The 25,610-nt window shown below is 33.2% G+C and overlaps 1 protein-coding gene across 1 annotated transcript; it reads right to left on the bottom strand.

Moving 5' to 3' along the window:
• Positions 1-1,483: 1,483 nt before the first annotated feature.
• On the bottom strand, positions 1,484-22,486 carry LOC140438763 (chymotrypsin-1-like). Its single transcript, XM_072528414.1, has 5 exons — positions 22,414-22,486; positions 19,483-19,673; positions 13,168-13,256; positions 5,086-5,294; positions 1,484-1,833 (listed from the first exon to the last, which is right to left on the bottom strand). Exons 1-5 carry the CDS (start codon positions 22,454-22,456, stop codon positions 1,574-1,576), a joined length of 792 nt encoding a protein of 263 aa, XP_072384515.1. The 5' UTR covers positions 22,457-22,486; the 3' UTR covers positions 1,484-1,573.
• Between the last annotated feature and the right edge of the window lie 3,124 nt (positions 22,487-25,610).

Raw genomic sequence — 25,610 nt, 5'->3', positions numbered from 1 at the left:
GCAGTTGAAATTCCATTGATATATAAATAAGATATATAAATATAAAAATATAACAGAATGACGGTATTAAATTTTTGTTTTGATACAGTGCAGCAACAAGCGCTGATACGTATTTCGACCTTCTTAGGTCTCTTCAGAACGGTATAGTCACTGCTCTAAACCAAAACAAAAATCTCTCCCGTCCTAGACAATAGTTATTAAAATAACTATATACGGACGTAACTACGCCATCTAAAAACAAAAAGAGAAATCAAACGATTTCTACTTAGCGAAACCGAATTCAAATCTTAACCACTGTGTTTCCTAAAATTTGCGAAACAACCAGCTGGATAAATTACTCGGCAAGGGAATCTAAAATTGCATTCCACAAGCCGTTCATCCTGGTCAAAATTCGTAGTGAATTCAGTTTCTGGTACTTCAAACGAAGTAAATAACAAAACAGAATGACGGTATTAGATTTTTGTTTTGATACAGTGCAGCAACAACCGCTGATACGTATTTCGACCTTCTTAGGTCTCTTCAGAACGGTATAGTCACTGCTCTGAACCAAAACAAAAATCTCTCCCGTCCTAGACAATAGTTATTAAAATAACTATATACGGACGTTTTTAACCTCTGGCAACCCAAATTTGCGACAATTTTTGCTCAGGCAACCTTATATTATCATATTAAGAAGACAATTAGCTTTAATCTGATATAGAAACCATGCATATACGTTATGAGCAGCGTATTTTATTAAAAAAAAATAAATGAACGAAACAAAATTTTTGCTCAAAAATTATTTACTATTAATTTAATTTAAAATATTTGTGGCCACTTTTTTACTGGCAACCTATTATCACTGTATTCTTATAAATTTAAACACTTGTAAAAATGCGAGTTTGATTAACTACGCTATAAACGTAGTGATCCTGCAGTGGGATCTTGAATTATCATTGCTTTTTGTCGATAAAGGGAACACTCACCAAAATGGGTCATAGGTACTTGGCACAATTTGAAATTTTTTAACAAAATATTGAACAGTATATAAAAACATTTATAAATAGGAAGGAAAAGACAGTTAAGATTTGATTTCACGTACAGGGCGCTTGAGCATCCACTTATACGTATTTCGGCCCAATAGGCCTCATCAGAACGGCTTTCGCAATCGCTCTGAACGTGAAATAAATCTTTTATGTCTTAGGAAGCAACTCTAACATGGCTTCGTATAGACGCAATGTAGCGACATCTGATAATAAAATCGTAGACTAATTTTCGAAACCAAATTTAAGAATTACGCTTTAATCTGTGCCTTCTAAGAATTGCAAGGCAAAACAGACGTTGATAAAGATGTTAAGAGAGACATGTGGAATCTAAAAATTGCATTCCACCACATCTCTCCTCAACTAAGCATTTATAAATGTTTATACCATTTATAATTTATTTTACAAAGGTGAACAATATAATTTCTATAGCATACCATATTTGTATAGTTACGTGCAAGTTATCTTTAAATATATATTTTATTTATGAATAAAATTATGTTCATATGATTTTGAAACTATACTGTTTTAACCATTACAATAAAATTATGTTAAAATGTCAATTCTTCATCTATATGTTCAGAAATCCAGGATATGTATGAACTAATCTTGGTATAAAACGTCAGACCGCCTGTCGGGCTACATTGGATAATGCAAGAAACAATTCCAACGACAAGATTATCCTGCTGAAAGGGTCCTCCATAATCTAAGTTACAAGCTCCTTTTCCCTCGCCCATATGACCAGTACAAATTGCAGAATTATTGTATTCGGGCATTTCCACGTCGTGTTTGGTAAATTCGTTAACGCAATCTACAAAATTGAATATTATCTGATTAAAAAAAAAAATATAACATTTTTTCAATACTCATTATTAGAACATATAATCACCTACAAAGTCATCTTCAGAGCTATGCTACAATAGAACAATAATATAAATAACTAATTTAAAGTTTACAATGTTTCACTTAAGTCAAGTATTTAAAAGTAAAGCTACTAGGAGAGATCTCATTTGATAGAAAATACAGAAAATTTTCCTTTAAGCAGTTTATATGTTAAAATATTCCATTGAAGAACACAAAAAAACTGTGACTGTGATGTATAACTACGACATATGCCAATTGTCACCTTGTTTGAGGAATCGTTTCAAAGACTGGCATTTGATTTCCGTCAATATATCTGCTGCTTCATCTCCAACAAATGATTGGGTTCTGACACCCGTACCATAACCAAATGTTTTAATGTGTTTTTTTGTAGTCCAATGTACCGGGTGGTCCAATAAGCCGATCTCTCAGCTATATATCAAAAACTGTTCATGTTATAACTTTAGGAAAAAAAATTCCTTAATAAAATTAGAATCTTTCAAATTTCTGGGTTAACCGCTAGGGGGCGTAACCTGTGAAAAAAAATTTGACACCAGTTTTTTGGGAAATATGCCCAATTATAAAAAGTGTTAAATAAGTGAACTAGAAAGAGGCCTAAATTCTGCACAATTTTTTTAAGTACTTTTTTTTTATTTTTTTAAATAAAGGTTGGGGGAGATTGGGAAAGTATTTGTGGATAAATACCTATAACTTTTGTTTGGATCAACCGATGTTAACGAAATTAGTATCATTAGAAAGAGTGTAAATAAATTAATCTACATCTACTATAAAACAATTGCATTTACTTTTAATTCTCATAGGTAGAGGGTACTTTCGAATAGAAAAAATTAAAATTTGTTTTTCTTCAAAATGTTTAATGGAAACACCTATTTATTGTAAATTATAATGGAAATGGATTAAATTCGTAACAAAATGGCGCAAACCGAATGTTAATAGCTTTTGTCGAACTCGAGATATGAATAAAAACGAATAAACATAAATAAGTATAGTATTGACTCAACCTGTATTATAAATTAAATTAAAAATAAGTCAGTAGGTACTTAAAAATTTTTTTATAGCAGAAGAATCTTAACGTTGATAGCTATTTTGACCATTGTTATTTCATATGATTAAAAATAGTTTTTTCGAAACTAAGTAGGATACGACAATGAATTTGACGGGGAGTTCATATTGTTTGTTTATTGACAGCAGTCAAAACATGTTAAGAAGTGTTATATTATAACTCGAATTAAAGATTGCACTTTTTTCAATAGATATTAATATTGGTAATATTCGTAATTCATTATCATACTAATAATTCGTGATGAGTATATCAAATGCAGAATTGTATGATATTATGATTGGGGTTTATTTCGAATGTCACCAAAATGCCGCTATTGCCTCACGTATATATGCTGTAAGATATCCTGACAGGAGACATTATGGCAAAGAAGTGTTTGAAAGAAAGGCAAGAAGATTAAGAGAAACTGGTAGTTTTCATCGTCCTTGTTTTAAACGACGTAGAAGAGGTATGACCGGAGATAATTCAATCAATATTCTTGCTCTAATTCTTCAGAATCCACATATAAGTAGTATATAGAATTAAACATCACCAAAACTACTGTTCTAAGAAATTTAAAACATCACATGTTGGTTTTTCATATTATAAAGTGAACGTTTAGATCAGAAACTTGGAATTCCTTTTTAAACTTTAGATTCAACTGTTATTTTAATCAACAATTGTGGATTTTTCAAGATTTTTTGAGTTTTAGTAAAGATAGTGGTTTCTTTTTCACCAATATTTGTTGTTCTGTTTTTTAAACTGCATCCTTATTATGTAGTTCTCCACCAAGCTTTACATGAGAGAGATTTTGTTGCAAGGCTGGATTACTGCAATTGGATGTTAGGTCTGCTAGAGGAACAACCGCATATCATGTCAAAGATTTTGTGGACAGACGAGGCTACGTTTAATAGTGCGGATGGTGTTAATCTGCATAATATGCATTATTGGGCTAAAGAAAATCCGCACTGGATACATGAGGTGCAGGTTCAAGATAGATGGAGTCTTAATGTTTGGTGTGGTATAGTTGATGGAAAGATCGTAGGTCCATATTTCTTTGATAGAACTTTAAATGGCTAAACATATTTGGATTTTCTGGAAAATCAGTTGCCCGTTTTATTGGAAGAGATTTCCTTACAAACAAGAAGAAATATAACATTACAACATGACGGGTGTCCTGCGCACTTTTTCAGACGAGTTCGAGATTATTTGTATGCAATTTATCCAAATAAATGGATTGGAAGGGGAAGTATATTTTCATGGCCAGCTAGATCTCCAGACTTAACATGTCTGGACTTTTATCTGTGGGGAAGATTGAAGGACTTAGTGTACCAAACTCGACCAACTACGCGAGACGACATGAAACAGTGCATTATAAACGCAATAAACAGTATATCAACAGCTGAGATTGAAGCAGATGTTATGTCATGACAATTAAAAATAAATGCAATTGTTTTATAGTAGATGTAAATTAACTCATCCACACTCTTTTTAATGACACTAATTTCGTTAAAATCGGTTGATCCAAACCAAAGTTATAGGTATTTATCCACAAATACTTTCCCACTCTCACCCACCCTTTATTTGAAAAAATTAAAAATAAGTACTTGAACAACTTTGTGCGGAATTTAGGCCCCTTTCTAGTTTACTTATTTAACACTTGGTATAATTGGGCATATTTCACGAAAAACAGGTTTTCAATTTTTTCTTCACATGTTACGCCCCCTAGCGGTTAACCCAGAAACTTAAAAGTTATTTCCAGCGATTTCTCTTGGCCATTTTTACGAAGGAATTTTTTCTCCTAAAGTTGTAACATGAATAGTTTCTGATATATAGCCGAGAGATCGGCTTATTGGACCACCCGGTACAGTCTTTTTTGTGTTTTTCAATGAAATATTTTAACATAGAAACATCTTAAAGGAAAATTTTCTCTATTTTTCTATCAAATTAGATCTCTACTAGTAGGGATACTGTAAATACTTGACGTAAGTGAAACATTGTAAACTTTAAATTAGTTATTTATATCACTGTTTAATTGTAGCATAGCTCTGAAGATGGCTTTGTAAACTATCACAAAAACAATTCTCATTTTTTCCATGTTTTACACACTGAGTATAAAATGGAAATAGGTTATATAAATACCTTGAAAATCAATAACAGGTACTTCGACTGCTTGTAAATTATTTGGAAAAAGTTTATCATTCGGATGGGTTTTTCCCCAACCAGCTAAATGTCCCTCTTCTAATAAGACCTCTGCATCCTGTTTAGGTAACTTGGCAGCTTGAACTAACTCATTAAATTCAAATGGCGTGGTTAGTTTTACAAGACCAATATCAAATTGTCTGGGGTACCTGAAAACATAAATTAATTATATAAGTATGCCACAATTAAATAATAAATATTATATTAGGTAAATGCTAAAATGGAAGACGGAAGATGGACGAAGAGATTATTGGAGTGGAGACCAAGAGCCGACAAGCGAAGTCGAGGCAGACCACCCACCCGATGGACCGACGACCTAAGGAGAATAGAAACAAACTGGATTGCAACAGCTAGAGATAGAGAGAACTGGAGACGTTTCTAGGAGGCCTATATCCAACAATGGATGTGAAAATGGGGCTGGATGATGAAATGCTAAAATAACCGCTCATGTTGACATTCCTATCAAACTGTATCTATAACACCGATTTCAGATTGTATTTAAGTATCTAGCAGAAGTATGTAAAGAATTAGCGAAAAGAAAAATAGATATATGTATTCTCACCGAGACCAAGAAAAATGGAAAAGAAAATGAAGAAATAGGAGAATATATACATATCTACAGTGGAGTGAATAAAGATACCAGAGCTAAGAGAGGAGTCTCTATTGCCATTCGAAAAAATCTTAAAAACAATATCAAATCGTGACTGAAGTAAAAAAACAACTGCCAATACTCAAAATGAAAAATAACGGGTAGAACATCGTAATTGTCGGGGTATATTTCTACAACAAGATAAATGAAATACTCTCTGAAGTTAAAGAAAACTGTGAAATCTTTATACTAGAAGATTTAAACGGCAGAGTAGGGAGAGAAGAAAATAACAGAGTCGTAGGAAGATAACGGGAACAAATAATCAATGGCAACGGAATGAATCTTAGAGATTTTTGTGAAACAATGTCTCTCAAAATTATGAATGGATTTTTTCAACATAGAGACATCCACAAATTGACATGGATACAACCTATATACCGTGTTATAAGAACTGTATATATACCTGTATACCGTGGATTAGGATGTAAAAAAAGACAATAGCATAGAAAAAAAAACAATAACACTCAGGTACAGAATATAGAAAAGGGACAAGAAGTAACATCCCCTAAATATAACTTAGAAAGCTTAAAAGAAGATCAACGACATTTCTTTACAAATTACGACTGGCCACAAAATTACAAAATGTGGATTGAGAAAATATATCAGCCGAAGAATTATACCAACAATTTAAAAAAGGCATCCATAAGGCTGCAAGTGAAGCTTTCGGGTATAAAAACAAACATAAAACAAAAAATCAAGAATGGTGGTCGGAGTATATGCAAACGTTAGTAAACAAGAAGAAAACTGCTTATCAGAAATGGATGTCAATGAGAAAGGAGGAAGAATACAAGATATATAAAAAATTAAATCAAGATGTAAAAAGAGAAGTAGTGAAAAGTAAAAATGAGATATGGGATTGAAGATATGCAGAGGTGCATAGTTATATGGGTGGAACAAGAGTTGGGTACACGTGAAAGGTGATAAAGTCTCTCCGGGGGGAAGGAAAGGAAAAATCTAACTTACAGTTTTTAGATCTGAAACAGTGGAAACACCATTATGAGGTCTTATACAGAAGATAGATATAAATTCCAAGAGATCGAAATGGAAGAAATATTCGAACATACACAAATAATTGAGATAACAGTCAGAGAGTTAAGTGATGCCCTGGACCTGCAGGACCTGGAGACATCCCAATTAAGTTGGTAAAGCGTGGACCAAAAATATTACATGAGATGTTGGTTCAACTATTTAACAACTGCTTAAAAGAACAAAATATTCCTGATGATTGGAATGTTGGATACATCAGCTCAATATTCAAGAAAGGAAATAAACGCAAATGCTCTAATTATAGGGGAATCGTGCACTGATGGTATATTCGTTCTGCAGCAGGTAATCGAAAAACGAAAAGTAAGGAATCTATCTACCCACCTATTGTTTGTAGATTTAGACAAGTCATACGATACGGTACCTTTGAAAAAACTGTTTCAAACATTGACGAAAGTAGGTCTCAGTAGAGAATATGTGGATTCTATCACAAATATATACAAAAATGCAATAAGTGTCGTTAAAGAAGAAAACTTTATATCTGAATCATTTCCAATAACAAAGGGGCTTAAACAAGGATATTGTCTATCTCCAACCTTATTTAAAATATATATTCAATCATCGCTAGAGCAGTGGATGAAACAAGTATCCGGAATGGAAATAGACATAGGCGTTGGTAAATGTCTAACAACTTTATTTTTCGCAGATGATCAGGTAGTCGTAGCGAATGATGAGGAAGACATGGACTATACGTCTAGAAAACTAAAGAGAGAATATGAAAAATGGGGCCGCAATATGAACATGTCAAAGACATAGTATCTTAAAATAGGAAATGATGAAGAAGATCCAGAGTTAGAAATTAGAAACACAAAAACATGCAATGAATATAAATATCTCGGATCTACAATATCTAAAGAAGGCACTACCAAAAGAGACATCGAAAACAGAACGCAACAGGGAAAAAAAGCGGTAAACATTCTAAACCATAGCTCATAGAAGCTACAAAAGCTCTGTATAAAGAAAATAAAGTGTCCATTAAAATGGGAACAAGAATCATAGGAGACTTCACCACAACAAAAGGGCTCCTGCAGGGTTGTTCCACATCTCCAACCCTATTCAAAATATACTTAGAGAAAGCCTTGACTACATGGAAAAGAAAATACGAAGGCATGGGAGTACCGGTACGGAACGAATACCTATATACGTTAAGTTTTGCAGACGATCAAGTAGTGATTGCACAAGACCAAGACGACCTCAGCTACATGATGAAGAAACTACAAGAAGAATATACCAAGGCTGGCCTAGATATTAACCTCGCGAAAACAGAGTACCTATCTACAAGTGAAGAAGACATAGAAGATCTACAGATTGATGACAACGTAACAATCAAAGGAAAGGATAAATTCAAATACCTGGGGTTTATAATCACGAAAAAGGCAACAACAGAGGAAGAAATTACACAAAGATTAGGACAAACAAGAACAGCAATCTGACAACTTAACTCAGTATGGTGGGATAGACACCTAAATATGAAGACAAAAACGCAGATTTATAAAACATTGGTGCGAAGTATTATGACATATGGGGCCGAAAATTGGATCATAAACAAGAAAAACAGCAGTAAGATAATAGCAACAGAGATGGAATGCCTGCGAAGATGCTGCAGAGTAACAAGAATGGATAGGAGAAGTAATGACGAAATAAAGCAAAGAACATCAATAGAAACAGACATACTAACATATATAGAACAAAAAAGACTAAAGTGGTATGGACATGTAAGAAGAGCTAGCGACAGCAGATGTATAAAGAGAATAACCGAATGGAGCCCTATAGGAAGGAGGAAAAGAGGACGACCCCGAAAATCCTGGAGGAACGAAGTAGACGACGCCATGAGTAAGAGAGGACTAAACGATGGAGAATGGAACAACAGAGAGAGATGGAAACGGTTGAGCGAGGGAAGGCAGTGAATACTGTAGAATCCCTAAATATATATATACATTCTAAACCCTCTACTATGGTCTAAAGATATTAGACAAGAAACGAAATTGACAATATATCGAACCGTGGTAGTGCCTATTATGAATTATAGGGCAGAAGTTTGGCAGATCACAAAAAAAGATAGGAAAAGAATAGAAGTAGTAGAAATGGATTTTCTAAGGAGAGCGTGTGGTGTATCCAAAAAATCATATCAGGAATAAAGATACTAGAAGGAGGACAAATACTGTATATTCCACTGTAGACAGAATTCAGACAACTAGTGTGGTATGATCACGTGAAATGAATGAATGAGGATAGATGGTCAAAGAAAGCTTTAAATTACAACAAAGAAAAAGAAGGGGAAGGCCTTCAGTTGCCTGGGAAGAAAATGTACGGCACATAATGAGAGATAGACTCATCAAAGAAGACGAATGGATGGGCAGAAACCGATGCGGTCGAAATGTGAGAAGCGGCAGAGGCTGTATATTAAAAATTGCAAAAATTAACAGAAAAGAGAATGTGCATATAATTGATGAGCTACTAAGAGAACACGGACATAAAGTGTTAAAACTACTTTCTTATCACTGCAAATTCAACGATATTGAATTAGTTTGAGCAAACTACAAGTCATATTACAATAAGTATATTGGTAGAGATGGACATTAGGGTGGAGCGAAAAAATCGATATTATTTTTTGACATGTAATACCTGCGAAAAGTAACTCAGAAATAATTATAAATATAAATATTAATTGTCATTTAAACGTTTGGTCTCGCTCTAGCTTTGTTTAAAAGGCGCGCTTCATTGCAAATGAGGTCCGAACGACCGAGCACCGAAAGTAATTGATTCGATCGGCGCCGTCTGCGGTCAATCAATCGATTTTTGTCACCGTACGAACGGATCGTTATGAACTAGCGGGATTCGGTCGTTCAATACTTTAAAGTGATTGAAACAAAACGAACGAATCAATCGCGATTGATACAACACTATTTTCTTCCAGTGTCTCCACTTATCTTTCGATCTGTCAGCGTATTTCCTGTACTTCTTCTCAGTACTCTCATCTCTGCAGTTTCTAGTAGCCTTTGCGTTGTGGCTGGGTCGGGTCTTGTTTCTGAGGCATATGTCATTATTGGTCGTACACTGGCTTTATAAATTCTTGACTTCATCTTAGTGCTAATGTATTTGTTTCGCCATATAGTGTTATTAAGGCATCCTGAGACATAATTTTTATATGTACATTTTTTTTAATTTAGTTTGATAACATGTGTAACCCGCATTTAGTCTTTTTATGTTTATTACAAAGCAAAACAATAATACAAGATGTAAGAGTATACAGACAAACAAAATGCGCAAGTAACAACCGATTAGTGCTAGGAAAATTCATATACACGGAAAGACGACAAAAAGACAATATCCAGAAAGATGAGGAGATGCAAAAAATCGCAAATACGAGGTATAAAGTAGAACTTCTACAACAATTTAGTACTCGAACACTATATCAGAATAGGCTACAGAATATGCTACAGATGAACGAAGAATGGACCCCAACAGAAATGTATCAACACCTAAAGGAAAAAATAAACAAAGCGGCAAACGAAGTGCTGGGTATCGAACAACATAAGAATACATATTTGGAGAAATACAGCGACGACTTAGAAGAGATGAGTAAAAAAAAAAAAAGTGCATTTCATAAATGGCTAAACGACAGAACCCCAGGAACACGGGAGAATATGTTACCCTCAGACAACAAGTTAAACAAAGAATAAAGCTCGAGAAAAACGAATACTGGGAGAGAATGTGCAGAGACATAGACAATACGATAGGATATAACAGATCAACGGAAGCATGGAAAAAAATAAAAAACATCAGAAGTAATAAACGAATTGAAAATACCATACAGATAATTACATCAAAAGAGTGGACAAAGCATTACACAAAATTATTGCGGGAGAATAGGCCGGAGTATATCTCATACGACCCTGTGACAATAATAACTGAGGAAGCAGAAATCACAGAGGAAGATATAAATAAAGCACTAAAGAAATCCAAAAACAATAAAGCACCAGGACCAGGGAACATAAAAATGGAACTGCTGAAATATTCTGGCGCAAGGATAGTATCCTTTATACGAATGTTGTTCAATAAAATCGAAGCAGGAGAGAAGATTCCCTATGAGTTGAATTTATCATACATGTCCTCCACTTTCAAAAAAGGTGACAAAAGGTCACCAAATAACTACAGAGGGATCAGTGTAATGCCTTCAATAGCAAGAATCTTTTCATCAGTTATAAAAGAAAAACTAGAACAACACATGGACCATTATAGCGAAGAACAAGCCGGATTCCGAAAAGCCAGATCATGTTTAGATAATATATTCATTATGAGACAGGTGATTGACAAGAACAAAGAAAAAAACATTGAAACACATATGACCTTTATCGACTTAGAGAAAGCATACGGTAGCGTGCCCAGGAAACAACTATGCGAAGCAATGAGAAGAATGCGCGTTAGAGAGAAATGGGTGAATATAACACAAAGACTGTATAAAGAAACACAAGTGCAAATAAAGTTAGGTAATGAAATAACAAAAACAATCACCGCAACAAAAGGCCTCAAACAGGGATGTGGTCTCTCACCTACACTTTTTAACATATATATATAGATCAGGCTTTGAAAAGATGGTATAGAAAATGCGGAACAATGGGCATACCAGTACAAGAGAATATATTACATTCACTACTTTTCGCAGATGATCAAGTCATTTTTGCACAAGACATGGATTATAAGGAATATATGATAAGGAAATTAAAGGAAGAATATGAACTTTGGGGACTCAAGATAAATATGTGCAAGACCGAATACTTATGTATTGGACCCGAGGTTGCAGATTTGAACTTAAGTTTAGAAGAAGAGACTATTAAGAGTTGTAAGGCTTTTAAGTATTTAGGGTCAATGATTAGCCGAGATGGTACTTGTATGAAAGATATAGAAATGAAAATAGCACGGGAAAAACAAGCCACAAGAGCACTTCATGGAGTGATATCGAACAACACTCTAACCAAAGAAAACAAAAAGAAGATCTTTCAAAGCATAGTGATGAATATTACCCTATATGGAGCGAAAGTATGGCCAATGACAACAACAATACGAAATAAAATAAGAACAGTTGAACTGGACTTTATAAGAAGATGTCTATAAATCACAAGAGCGGATAGAATAAGAACGGAGGAAATATGGAACAGAATGGAAGTAAAATGCTCAATTACAAAAAAGTTGGAAAACAGAGCCCTGCAGTGGTACGGGCATGTACAAAGAATGCCAGAGCATAGGTGGCCGAAAAGAATATTAAACTGCGACCCGCCGGGAAGAAGACGGAGAGGAAGACAAGATGGAAAACATACGTCGGAAATGCTATGATAGATAGAGACCTCAGAGAAGGTAACTGGGAGAATAGAGTGCTGTGGAGAACGAAAACTGCGAACTCATAATGGGAAAAGCCGAAGAAGAAGAAGATGTTTATTACAGGTTTAGACATTTTGTATGAATAATACCGGTTACGGAGTACCGGAGTTATATAGAAGTTTTGGGGAACCTGACGTTGTAAAATGTATTAAATTGGCACGCCTTCGATAGATAGGACATGTAATTAGGCGAGATGAAGATGCAACGATCAGAAAAATTTTCGACCGAAGAGGACCAGTGGGAAGACGATCCAGAGGAAGACCAAAACTTAGGTATCAAGATAACATAGAGGATAATCTAAAATCCATCGGAATTAAAGCATGGAGAAGAGTTGCCAGAGACAGGGGCGAATGGAAGATTTTTCTGAAGAAGGCTTTGGCTCATAACGAACTGTAATGCCCCTGATGATGATGAATACCTTACGAGGCTCAAAACTCTTCGATCTTGAGTCCATCAATCTCCTTAACAGTAGTAGAAATATAGTCATTAATTAATTCTGAAAACCATATTTAACACTGAACAAACAAAATAATCAAAATGATGGAGCCCTGAGGTAGATTTCTATTCAGTTTTTAGATCATAACTCAAATATCTGCTTCTATGCAATGAAAACACTTGTCATTACAACGTTGTACATATTTATTTACCGTAAATGTTATTTGGCAACTTGTAGGTCTCCGAAAATTAGAAAATCACGTTCATAAATGTAAACCCAGTTTTAAAATGCAATAAATGAAATAAATAGGTAGTATAAAACGTCCATTGTAATATTAGCTATTTTCTAATTCTTATATCCGAAGTAATTTTGGCTCACGTGTTTTGGTTTATTTCCTATAATATGAATCATAACAATGTGCAAGGTACTAAATTAGTTTCTATACAAAAACCCATTATTTTTTAAGCATTTAATTTGATCGGAATTAAGACATAAATTTTTATTAAAAACTTACGTTTTATTTAAATTTTCGTGGTAAAAGAATCTTTCCACACTTCTGTTTTGTTTATTTGGATCGTTAAGATTTGTTATTCCTGCATAAACCTAAAAGTTAAATAAACCTTGTAATACAATGATATACAGGGCATTTCATTAAAACTTGTCCATATAGTAACTGAAGTGTTTTATTACAAATATTCTAAAATGATTTTAGCCTAATTATTTCAACACCTTCCAATATTTTTTGTTCAAACTTGACAAACATTGACACATGTTAGGATACTTTAACTATTGTTAAAATATACTTTTTCGTCGTTACCAGAGGCGTGCTTTTTACCCTCACAATCCACGCCACTGTCGTAATAATCATTTCAGCGTGTTTTTTTAAATCATCGCTACTTTTTACGTGAATATCATCCTTTTGTCTCAATGAGATAGAGTACGTAGTTTGAAAGTTACTTGCGTTTAAATGTAATGTTTAAAATACATAATCTTATTTTTCTTGGTTATGTCACATAAGTGTCTATTAATTTAACCAAGTAAATTTTCATGAATCTGTAATAGTTATATTTTTTCAAATGCTACGTGATAATAATTTTTCAAATGCGTAAATGTAAATCGTAACAGACGATAACCCCATTACAGGACTTTAAAAAATGTTTACGATCGATTAGCGGAAACTGGCCAATTCCCAAAACGAGATCTAGGACGTCCAAAAATAATTACAGTGAAGCAGGTGGATAAGTGTTAGTAAGAATTGCTAAAGAACCTTAGTTAAATACCAGAAGTTTATCAGCAACAACTGGAATAAGCCATAGTCCAGTTTTAAGAATATTAAAAAAAGAAAATTTAAGACCTTACCATTTTACTCCAGCGCAGAATTTGCTACCCACAGATCTTCCTTGACGAATGACATGTGCACAATTTGTTATGGACAGGACAAATGCAAATAACAATTTCGTTAGCAATATTCTTTTATAACTAGAGAAATTGTCACATTTGGGATAACGAAAATCCATATGCCATCAGAGAAGCACACTTTCAACATAAACTAAGAATAAATGTTTGGTGTGGAATTTTTAGAGATAATTTATTAGGTCCCTTTGAATTACGTGCAAACTTCAACAACAATTCATATTTGGAATTTCTTCAAAGTACTCTTTTGGATGAACTGGAAGAGTTACCATTTAAACCAAAGAAGAAATATATGGTTTATGTGCGAATTTATTTAAACAATCAGTTTCCTTACAGATGGATAGGGTGAGGAAGTGATTTTCTATGGCCTACTCGGAGTCCTGATTTTAACCCCTTAGCTTTTTTATTTTTTGGGACATATGAAGACACTTGTGTATGCTCAAGAAATTATTACCCGAAAAGAATTATGGCAACAAATAGAGAATGCAGCAAATTTTATTAGAAATCAACCCAACATATTTCTGAAGGTTAGGAAAAATTTGGCTGATAGAATTCGAAAATGTATTGAAGTAAATGGAGGCCACTTAAAAAAATTATTAAATCGATTTATTATTACAGTAGTCTAAAAAATATTTTTTTCAATAGTTTTGTCTTATGTACCTAACCATCATTTTATTAACAAGCTCGATCCGAAAACTTACGAAGAAAAATTGTTTTATTATAATAAAAATCAAATTTCTGATTTTTTATAAACTAAAACATTAATATGAAAAAATCGTTTGAAATGGAATTTACTAAATTTACAAAATTATATAACGTTATTAGTGATATAGTTACGGCTCGTGTGAAATGGATGTTAGCAATAAAATAAGATTATGTATTTTAAACATAATCTTTAACGCAAATAACTTGAAAACTACTTACTCTATCGCATTGAGATAAAAGGATGATATTTACGTAAAAAGTAACGAAGGATCAGAAAAACATGCTGAAATGATTGTTACGACAGTGGCGTAGATTATGAGGGTAAAAAGGGAAGTTTCTATCCTTACAGCACGCCTCTGGTAATAGCGAAAAACTATCTTTTAACACTATTTGTTTGAATAAGTTTGAACAAAAAATATTGGAATGTGTTAAAACAATGGGCTAATCATTTTAGAATATTTGTAATAAGACACTTCTGTATCTGGTTAAGGAGGAATAGGTTATTTAAGTGTTTTAGGTTAAATTTTCGTATTTTAAGCTAAAGTTAAGCCAGTTACTATATAGACAATTCTTAATGAAGCACCCTGTATAATACCTATTTTTTGGAAGTTTTAATGTACTTAGAAAATGTAATTTTCAGTTACTTTCTAGAAAACCGTCCATATTTGTTTAAGCGTCAATCTTGTTTTGTAGTAGTTAAGTTCAACCAATTAGAAAGACAAGTAGATCACCCAGTTAGAAACCAAATTGACTGTATTCTAGTATCATAAAGATACAATAATAGCATTTGCAATGTAAAAAATTAACCTGGAGCAGATATGGAGTCAGATCACAACGCAAATACAGATTCGATTAAAAAACCTCAAAAAGAAAAGTTCAAAATAATCTAATCCGTGATTTTATAAAAGACATGACAAATCATCGAATTATCTCCGAACATCGTGAACAGATGAGTAAAGCTCAAAATAATCCAGAGGTTGAATACACTACTAAGGAAATTATAGAGCACACTTGGAGTGAGTTTAAAAGTGCAAGTCTGAACTCTTAAGAGCATATAACACCTATAAATTTTAATAAACAGTATAAGAAATATATGACTCAAGATATACTAGACTTAATGGTACAGCGGCGAAAATAAAAACACGGATATAGAAAAGTACAAACGAACTCAAACTTTCTGATTTATCAGAAAAAAAATAGATATACCAAGAAAGAATGGATGGCAGAGAGAAGCAAAGAAGTAGAGTAAATGTATCAAAAACATAATTTACTTTACACAGAAAATTGTAAAACCCAATACATACAAAGTTAATAAATCATAACAACATGCCAGGTTTTTTATTCTGTATTGCACATTTCAGTCTTTGAAGGATGTGGCAATAGGCTTCTGAATTTATTGTTTCAGCCCTAGACATAAACTGTACGTGAAATAACCCTTACATTTAAAAACCGAGTCACACTGGGTAATTCATATTTGGTGAGATTTTCAATGGGCTCCGCCATTTCAAAATATTATACAACAAAGACGCGTGACGCACTATAACAAAACCTAACTTACACCGATGCGACAGACAAAGGTAACTGGCGTTCATAAAATCGCGGCGGTGGGGGATCGGCGCCGTGAGTGATGGGCAATCATTCTTTACTTTCTGATGACCCACGTATATTTCCTATTTTTTGACGACAGAGGTCCAGCTTTTTCGTAACCAACATTAGACAGAAATAATGCCAAGTATAATGACGTAATATGTAGCCAAACTATTTAAAAACATTTACAACAGTGGATATAAAATTTATAAATTCATTTTGGATAATTTTTAAAAATTTTGATAATAAAATTTTATACCATTTTACAAAAAGAAGATTACTTCATTGTAGGTTTTTTTTCTTATAAATTTTCTAACGTTCGGGACTGTATAAGATATTTCGGCATATTTCGATGAGATTTAGAAACGTAGCTAAAATCTATATTTGATCCTTTTTCTAAAAAACAGTTGCAAAAGGATATGAGTTTCGACGCAGTGGTGAGAACGTCGCTGCCTCTTTCCAAAGCTTCGCGGAAGCCGAGCCGCCTTAAGACATCGCTATTATAGATGGGGTAAACCCGTACGAAAAGGACACTGCCGACCGGGAAAACCTTATTAAAGCCTGACCGAGGAATTGGACAGAGCCATCTTGTCCACCTCCAGCAGTCAGGTAAAAGCTCCCACGTTCAAATCGTGGACTTTCTTGGGTGAGATTATCAGAGCAGTCTGTGATGACGATGGGGCGCTTGCATGGCTGGAAAAGGTTACAGCTGATCTCAAACCGTGGGAGGACGCACCACTGGCTGTTGTCAGTCAGGATAAGCTCCCACAGCTTACCAGAGCCTCTCTATGGATCCCGGATGATGCTACAAGCACCTCTGATGACCCAGAAAGAGTGCTGCGGAGGTAAACGGCGCAAAATCCAGATATGGAAGTTGCGAGATGGTGCACCTTTCACCATGATTTAAAAAAGGATCCTAAAGGACACCTGTTCGTCTTCGGAATCGGAGAAGACGACATGGGTGTCCTTAGGAAAAGGGCAATGAGGCTGAGCTACACGTTCACCTCATTGACTCTAAAAGTAAGCACCAACAAAGTGAAGGGTACTTCCTTCGACCAGGAACCTCAGACACTCGGCAGTCGACGACGGTTACTGAGACTGAGGCACCCCTGGTCCCACAGCAGGGAGAAGACCATCAGATGATGGTCGACGAACTCTACAGAGGAGGCTTCGAAACGACTAAGGCTGTCCCCTCCTCAACCGAGAAGGAGATGGAGACCTAAAAGAACCGGAACGATACCTGAGCCATGGGCAAGGACGTCGGAAAAAATAATTACTATTATTTAATGCAACCTTAACACAAAAAGGTGGCAACTGCGATACTATCCGCCGCCTGGATGTAACGGAGGATTGAATTGCACCAATCCAAGAACCTTGGATAACTAATGTTGTTTTGAAGCTCTTTTCTTGTGGCATTTTAAAGTAATTACTATTTAAATGGGAATAAGCCACAATTAGGTTATGTATTTTGAGAACGATTGCCGAAGTGGAAATTGAAACGTCAATAAACGTACTTTAACCTAATTGTGGCTTATTCCCATTTAAATAGTAATTATTTTGGATAACTAAGATCAAAATAATTGGTTTTAGCAGTTTAAACGGTCAAATTTTTAGCTTATAAAGCAATCAACAATCAAGCACAGCAAAATATGTTACCAAGAAAATCAACTCTTCCCCCATGGCGCAGTTTTGAACTGCACATGTAACTACGGTTAAAGTAAAATGCCCAACAAACAAGATCGGGTAGACCTTTGTCTCAGTCAGAAGGTAGAACTTATTATCGGCTGCGATTTGAACTTTCACCATCTAGGCTATGGCAGCAGAGATAACAACGCTCGAGGTGAGTCTCTTTATGACTGTATTATTAGAAAAGATTTGTATATCTTAAATAAAGGCACCAAACCTACCTTTATTAATATTCGTAGACAAACAGTCATAGATATCACGCCAGCAAAAGCTGAAATATCGAATAAAATTCAGAACTGGCAGGTATCGGAGGACATCTCTATGTCTGACCATAGCTGGCTAACCTATAATATTAGTCTGAAATCGCGCGACCCTAAGGAGACGGGTGTAGAACTCTACAACCGACTCTTAGAAGATGCTCTGCGGAATGAAAAGGCTTCAACTCTGGAAACTAATACAGAATTGGAAAGGTATATGGTATCTATCCAAAACAAAATAAGCTATGCTTATAAAAAATCCTGTCTAATACGGATGGTCCAGGAAAGGCGCAAAAAAAGGCGCTCTTGGTGGTACACTAAACTGGAACACCTTAGGAAAATAGTGAGAACAGCTTTTAATAGAGCAAAACGCACCAAACTCAAAGAGGATTGAGCTTCTTAGAGAACTTTCTGTGAGGAAATCAAATATTTCCCGCGGTCTTCCAGGCTACAAAAAGCGCTCCCAAAGGACCCACATCTACATATAAGCATATTAACGAAGGAAGATGGAAACAAAACTTCCAACCTTTGCGAAAGTGCTGAGATCCTGATGAAAACACACTTCCCCGGTTCTAGCGCCTCAACAGCACCAAACTGGACGGAAGAAGCAATCATACCCTCACTAAACGACTGGCATCTCGCTAGAACAATGATTAATGAGGAAAAGGTAAATGGGCCATATTGTGTTTTACCCCTTTCAAATCAGATTCAAATCAGAGAAGTAAGATTAATTTTTTTCTCCGTAAAGGGAGAAGGTTTCAACCCCTAATTATTAAAACGCAAAAGACTTATAAGATAACATAAATGATTATAGTTTGTATATATTTAATATAAAATATATTCACTTCAAGTATAAACTTAAATTCACAAGTTAAATAAACATTTTCAGTAACCTTTTGGTTATCTCGACTAATTGGATATAAAATACGTTGTAGCGATTATTGTAGTAGATATTATTATTATTGTTATAGATATTAGAATAGCATTTCGCAAAGTTAAAGTAGGTCGTTAGTTAATAGTTAGAGTTTATAATTACCGGACGATAATGTAAACAAAGCATTAACCTATTCGTACAGAAATAAATATAGTGCTAAAATGAAAGTAGTGTCCTTTTATACCACCTGACGCCCTTTTTATAATACACACAGATCAATAAGTAAATTAGTAAACAATGTGTGTACCTCTTTCCATATGCCTTCAACGAACAAATCAACGCAATGCCCAGATGTTAAGATCCAGCTTTTGGAAATAATAACTCCATTACACAACTGACTACATCCTATTGCACATTCTTGAATAGTGACTATATAAGGAAATTCGCCTTTGGTGGCATTATAACCACCACTAATAGAAAGTCTGTCATCGGGTGAACCTGAAACAGAAAATAGATAAGATACCTAATGATTTTTGTACTTCCTTAATTTTACGTTTACGTCCTTTCTTAAATTCATATTTATTTATATAAATCATGAATGTGTTGCCTGTGTGAGTCCATTTCAAATAGGTAAAAAGGCATAAAATAATACTTACTCACAATCAACTTAATTTTAGCACCAAAACGACCGGTTTCGCTTACTACACTTTGCTAAGCATCTTCAGGTCTAACGGTACCAAATAAATTAAATGCTGAAATTGCAAAGCCCACATTAGGGTGCTGTCTTTTAAAGATAACAATTACAGCAATTATGCCAATATTACATGTCTGTGATTATTAATATGAACAAAATTGATGAAGCAGACAAAGTAAAAACCCACAAATTGGTATAAGATAATCTATTGCATTGAAATAAGATAGTAAATAACCAAAATACTACTTACATACCGCTACAAGAATTATTAATTAATGATTCGTGAAACATAGTTCAAACTATCCTGGATTCCTGGTGATGGGTGATCATCTGTTTTATTGTAACTTTGATAATTAGCGGGGAAGTTTTTGAGGGGGAGATATTAACAAATGAAATAGGAATAAGGTATTATGTAATTTTTTGTTAAATGAAAGTGATGTTTTATATTATTAAATTATTAAAACTTATTTACATTTATTCCATAGATATATTTTAGAAATGTGTGTTACATTATTGGATTTTTTAATTAAAAGGATAGTTATATAACAATGAATGAAGTTAGATGTACAATTTTGTGGGTGTGCAACTGCTTTAACTTATAATTATCAAATTTTGATAAATTGAATTTGGTTTCTGTTTTGGCAGAAAATTGTGATGTCAGATATATTAAAATTACTAAAATTAAAACACTTAAGGACAATCAAAGACAATTAGGGACAAACAGAACACAATTATGTTAAAATGTAATGTAATGTAAATTAAGGTTTCTATCGATTATTTCCCACCTCTACGAGTTTCATCTCTTTTTATTTCACAAGGTAACTGTGTTTTCTATCTCTTACGTTAAAAAGCCCGGTGATAAGATACTCATCACTGAATTTAACAAAAAACTGCAAAATCACTTAAGCTACACAATGCTATTCTACCAAAAATTTATGACTTATCGCTAATCGCGATACGAGAATCTTTCAAAGGTCTTAAAACATTATTTCTAATGTCACAAATAAAAATCCTTATTACATTAAAAATTCCATGGCTTTATTTCTAAAATAAAAAATATTCACGTACCAAATAACTATAAATTCATATTTTTAGATGACATTTCACTGTGCATTAACATCCCAATAAAGCTAACCACTGTCATCGTTAAAAAGAAGTGGAATGCCTTAAAAAAGTACACTGACATCCCATTGCAATAATTCTAATCATCTGCAGAGTTAACATTAAATTTAACATTATTTGTTGAGTGACGACTGTAGTGATCCTTTTCCAAGTTAATATGCTCCTTTTCTTCCAAATAGTCAGAAATACATATTTACGGTTGCCTTCTATCGATATACCTATTTTGTTTTTTGTTTTTCTGTTTGCAAGACATACCATTACATTGTACCTTTATTATTCACTCGGATTAACCTTTTCTATATATATCTATATATATATATATATATATATATATATATATATATATATATATATATATATATATATATATATATAGTTTTCTATTTCCTGACCGTGAATATTTAAATAGAAACTTTATTATATATTGTTATAATTCGTAATTTTCAAATTTTTATGTAAAATATTTAATTCTTAATTTTATCTATCACGCAATTATTTAAAATATTGAATTATTAGGATTTTTTATTTCTATTTAGAAAACTAAGTAAGAAAATAAATTGCAGATATTTGGTTAGGATTAAGTTTAAAAAAGAAGTTAGTTGTAATGGTGAAAGTGCGGGTGGTTGATAAAATAAATGATTCCAAGAACGATTTCACAGAATAGTTGGACGCTGAGTGTGAACAGCAGTTGGGATTTTCCAAAAATTATTTTATTAAAAAATTTTATTTGTAAGCCTATGTAAATATAAAATAGTTAGGAAAGATTAAAAGTAATTTACATACATTGTTTAGAGAAAGAATAAAGAAAGTTGTTTTCGATGGATGATATAGGGTAATTCCAAATTATTCGGTATGACGTAGTCATTTTGTTGCCAGGCGAGGCTGGCTAATATGTTGAGTGTATAGAGGTTTTGCCGAAAGAAAGAGCGGGAAGGATATATCTTGGAATGGAGTTTTTTGATTGGCTACGGGGGAGACTTGGTGGAAATAGTGGGAAACATGGCAGGTTTGTTGATGGAAGAAAGAAAAAATACGGGGGCCGATTACAAGATTTTGAAAAAAAAGGTTGCTTGTCTTTTTTGATAAAATTATTAGCTAAAATTAAATATTAATTTTTGGTAGTTTTTTTGGTAAGTAATGTAGTAGTGTAAAAAGTCATGGAGTGATTGATTTTGCAGCCAAGCAGTACAAAAGCAGACAGCTTCCAAACAATTGTAAATTTTTATTGAATACAAGTTATCTAAGGTAACGCTAGGGAGATCTTTTTGAGAGGCTACTAGATTTTGGAGCGATTGGAAGCAGAACCAGATTGGCAGAGTTTTTGTTCGAGAAAAATAATTTCTTTGTTGTTACTTATATTGTTGTTTCTACGCTTTTTTTAATGTTGGTGCTTGAACAACTAATAAAAAAGATGATACTTACCCCAAACTCCGATAAAATAGGACATTAATATCAAACCCAACATTTTTTAACATTAAGTTAACAATAAATACATCTATTATATAACTTTTTAGATAGAAAAGATTAGTCAATCGATATCTTATCTAGAAGGTTAAATTAACCGCCATAAATGCTATATCAAAGATATAACTATTTTGTGTATAAAAGTAGTACTAAAATAAATAATGCTCGAGAAGGCTGAATAAATCGCCATAAAAGTTATATCAAAGATATAAAAATATTTTTGTTGATTATAGTTAAAAATAAATAATTTTGTTTTTTTTTTAATTTTCTGATTGCAGAATAAAAGAATATCGTTTTCTTTTGTCTTTTTCTTGTAGTAAGATTGTTTTAGATAAGTTTTCTTTCCGTTGGTCAGTCCATATTGTGTTTTGATTTTTAATTTGGTATTTCTATGGCTTTGTCTAACTTCATCAACATTAAATTCTATCCTCTGTGTTAACCACCTGTTACTAACACCAATTCTCACTTATACCCTAATTTTTAAATGAAAATGATGGTAGATAGTTTGAAACAATCGTGTTTAGTGCCCCCATTCAGGTTAAACGAGATCTTCAACCTATTCCTTAGAAAAGGAGGCATTGTCCTCATTCCGATATATCTATTTCAATAAATAAAAAAATAGAAGCATTGGAACTTTGCAATTTCATTTTACAACAGATTAGGGATCGATTTACGTTTATAGGACATCTGGTAACTACCGCGTTATTTATGAAAGAACATTTTAACGAATATCAAAAAGACTTTCCAGTCAAATTGCTCTCTGATACTGTTGACGTATATCCATTTCTAGAAAAAAAAACCGTTTAAAAACGGAACTGCAAGAACTATATCAAAGAGAAGAACTGAAGTTTCTGAAGCCGTTCCTATTTTATCAGTACTTTCATAGGAAGAAATGATATCTACTTTCCAAGAAATTGTTAAGCTGCTGGAAGTTTTAATGACTACGCCTATGAAGCTGAAAGATGCTTCTCTATGATGAAAATGATAAAAACTTTTTAACGCAACTCGATGAAAAAAGAAAGACTAAGTGCATTGGGAATGTTATCAGCTGAAAAAGTGTTTTTCAATAACATTAAAGACTTTAATAAACGAGTTATTGGCCGTTTTGCTAGTAGAATAGAACGAAGACTAGATTTCAGATAAGTTTTATGAAGCACAACAGAACGTTTACAAAACCCAACTCATGCTCTGAAGGAGAAGCTATACTTAAAAGATGCATACAGCTTAAACGAGGATTCATAACTAGATTTATAACGATCTGAAAACACCGCGCCTTAAAGCTGGAATTGAAATATTTGTACAACTTTACTCTCCAAATTGTACTTCTTTTTTGAATAATGTATACGCTATTACTTCTAGTTGAAACTTTTGGACAATAGATCCATGTGGTATTTAAAAAGAAAGTGGTTAATTTTTGCATAAAAATTTACCTATTTCATGACATTTACATTCTTATTATCCATTTAACTCGTCAGTGATTGATGGGTCGAAAAATTGTCTTTAGCGGGGAGGCACATTATTGATAAATGGATCTGTTAACAACAGAATTATCTAATTTGGTACGATACCAATTGGGATGATATCGAATACATCCCGAAAAAGTGACTGTTTGGTGTGGATTTTGGGCTGGCGGTATCATCGGTTAATAGTTATTTGATAATGACATTGACTAGGCCATCACTGTCAAAAGCGAGCAATTTAAAGTTGATAAATACCAACTTCTTTGGCTTAAACTGGATGGTGTGGAAACCAACGACATGTACTTCCAACAGGATGGCGCAAAGTGCCACACAACTCATGCCACACTGAACGTTCTGAAAACATACGATTTGGCTCCGTTAGACTTTCATTTTATTGTGATTTAATTTATCTAATTTAGAGTGATTTATGCGTCGGTCATGTAAAATTAAATATTTCGAATGCGCGCCACCCAACGAAGTCGCCGTGAACAATAAAAAATATCGATGATATCTCACACAAATAATGTTTTATTTAAATATAAAGTAATGAAATCCTTATTTAAGGACCCTTTATATAATATAATTTTTATTGAAGTTCTGCTAAATCACATGAACAATGTTTTTCATTCGAATTTTATCAAACTGTTCGTCAAAATTCTCGTCAAAAAAAGTTATATTTTTAGTATATTCATATTAAAAAAATCTGGTAATAAAACTTTACAATTTTGCTTTAAAATTTTAGTTTTAAAAAGTTTTCTTTAGTTTACAACAAAATTGGCGACAATTAGTACAATTAGAAATTCTACACCACATTCTGATAATTTCTAAAACTTTCTACCCCTAACTGGAGCAAATGAGTATCTGCAGATGCTGATTTTACTATAATGTTCACTTAATTACCTTTAGAACCAATAAATTGCTAGGTGATGTAAAATTTATATTAGGAAACGAGAAAATGGCAAAGTGGTGTTTTCTTTCTATCTTTCAGGTATTTTAAATGAACGGAGATGAAGACGAAATATATTAATTGAATCAAGGAAACGACAAAGAGATATATACCCTGGATAAATATATAGGATATTGCCAATGTTTTTTTTAATATTTTGTTAGGTATAACATGCACTAAAAGATTATGCAATAAGTGAAATGGATAAGCAGTTTAAATTTTATATTAGGTGTTAATAAAATTTCGTAAATTTCCATACTACCTTGGTCATATTGCTGGTTCTAATACATACAAGACCAAGAAAAACTAGTTTTTATAATTTTTCGTTTTTTTACTATATGTCACTCTCTTAAAACTGAAGAATTGTTTACTTACACAACAGCTTATACAAGTTCTATACTCCGAAGTCTTGTGTTAGCTTCTGCATTTCTCTACTTATATATTCTAACAAAAGTTGTAACATTGTACTTTTTTCTCACATTAATTTGTGCTATCCATGTATACATTTAAATATATATATATATACATATTTTTCAAATTATTTTCGACCGTATTGTGTTAAATATTATCGGTATGTAGGAAATAAAACTCTATTTGTTTTTCGTCACGATTTTGTGACTTCTTCAGGAAAAACTGTAAATTTATTAGAATAATTATTGGATGAAAATTTCAATAGTTACCACTAGAAGAGTGAAAATTTAAATTTTGCTAACATATCTAAATGACATTTATTTGATTTTAATTTATTT

This window comes from Diabrotica undecimpunctata, chromosome 1 (assembly GCF_040954645.1).
Source record: "Diabrotica undecimpunctata isolate CICGRU chromosome 1, icDiaUnde3, whole genome shotgun sequence".
Classification (NCBI taxonomy): Eukaryota; Metazoa; Arthropoda; class Insecta; order Coleoptera; family Chrysomelidae; genus Diabrotica; species Diabrotica undecimpunctata.
Note: the sequence above shows the minus strand (reverse complement) of the source record. Positions and strands in the feature narration are given on the sequence as shown.

Coding starts and splice junctions, on each gene's coding strand:
- LOC140438763 (XM_072528414.1), bottom strand. CDS start 22,456: ATGTTGGGTTTGATATTAATGTCCTATTTTATCGGAGTTTGGG. Junction 13,257..19,482: donor TTGAAGGCATATGGAAAGAG/GTACACACATTG, acceptor TTTAACTTTTAG/GTTTATGCAGGAATAACAAA. Junction 5,295..13,167: donor CACGAAAATTTAAATAAAAC/GTAAGTTTTTAA, acceptor TTATGTTTTCAG/GTACCCCAGACAATTTGATA.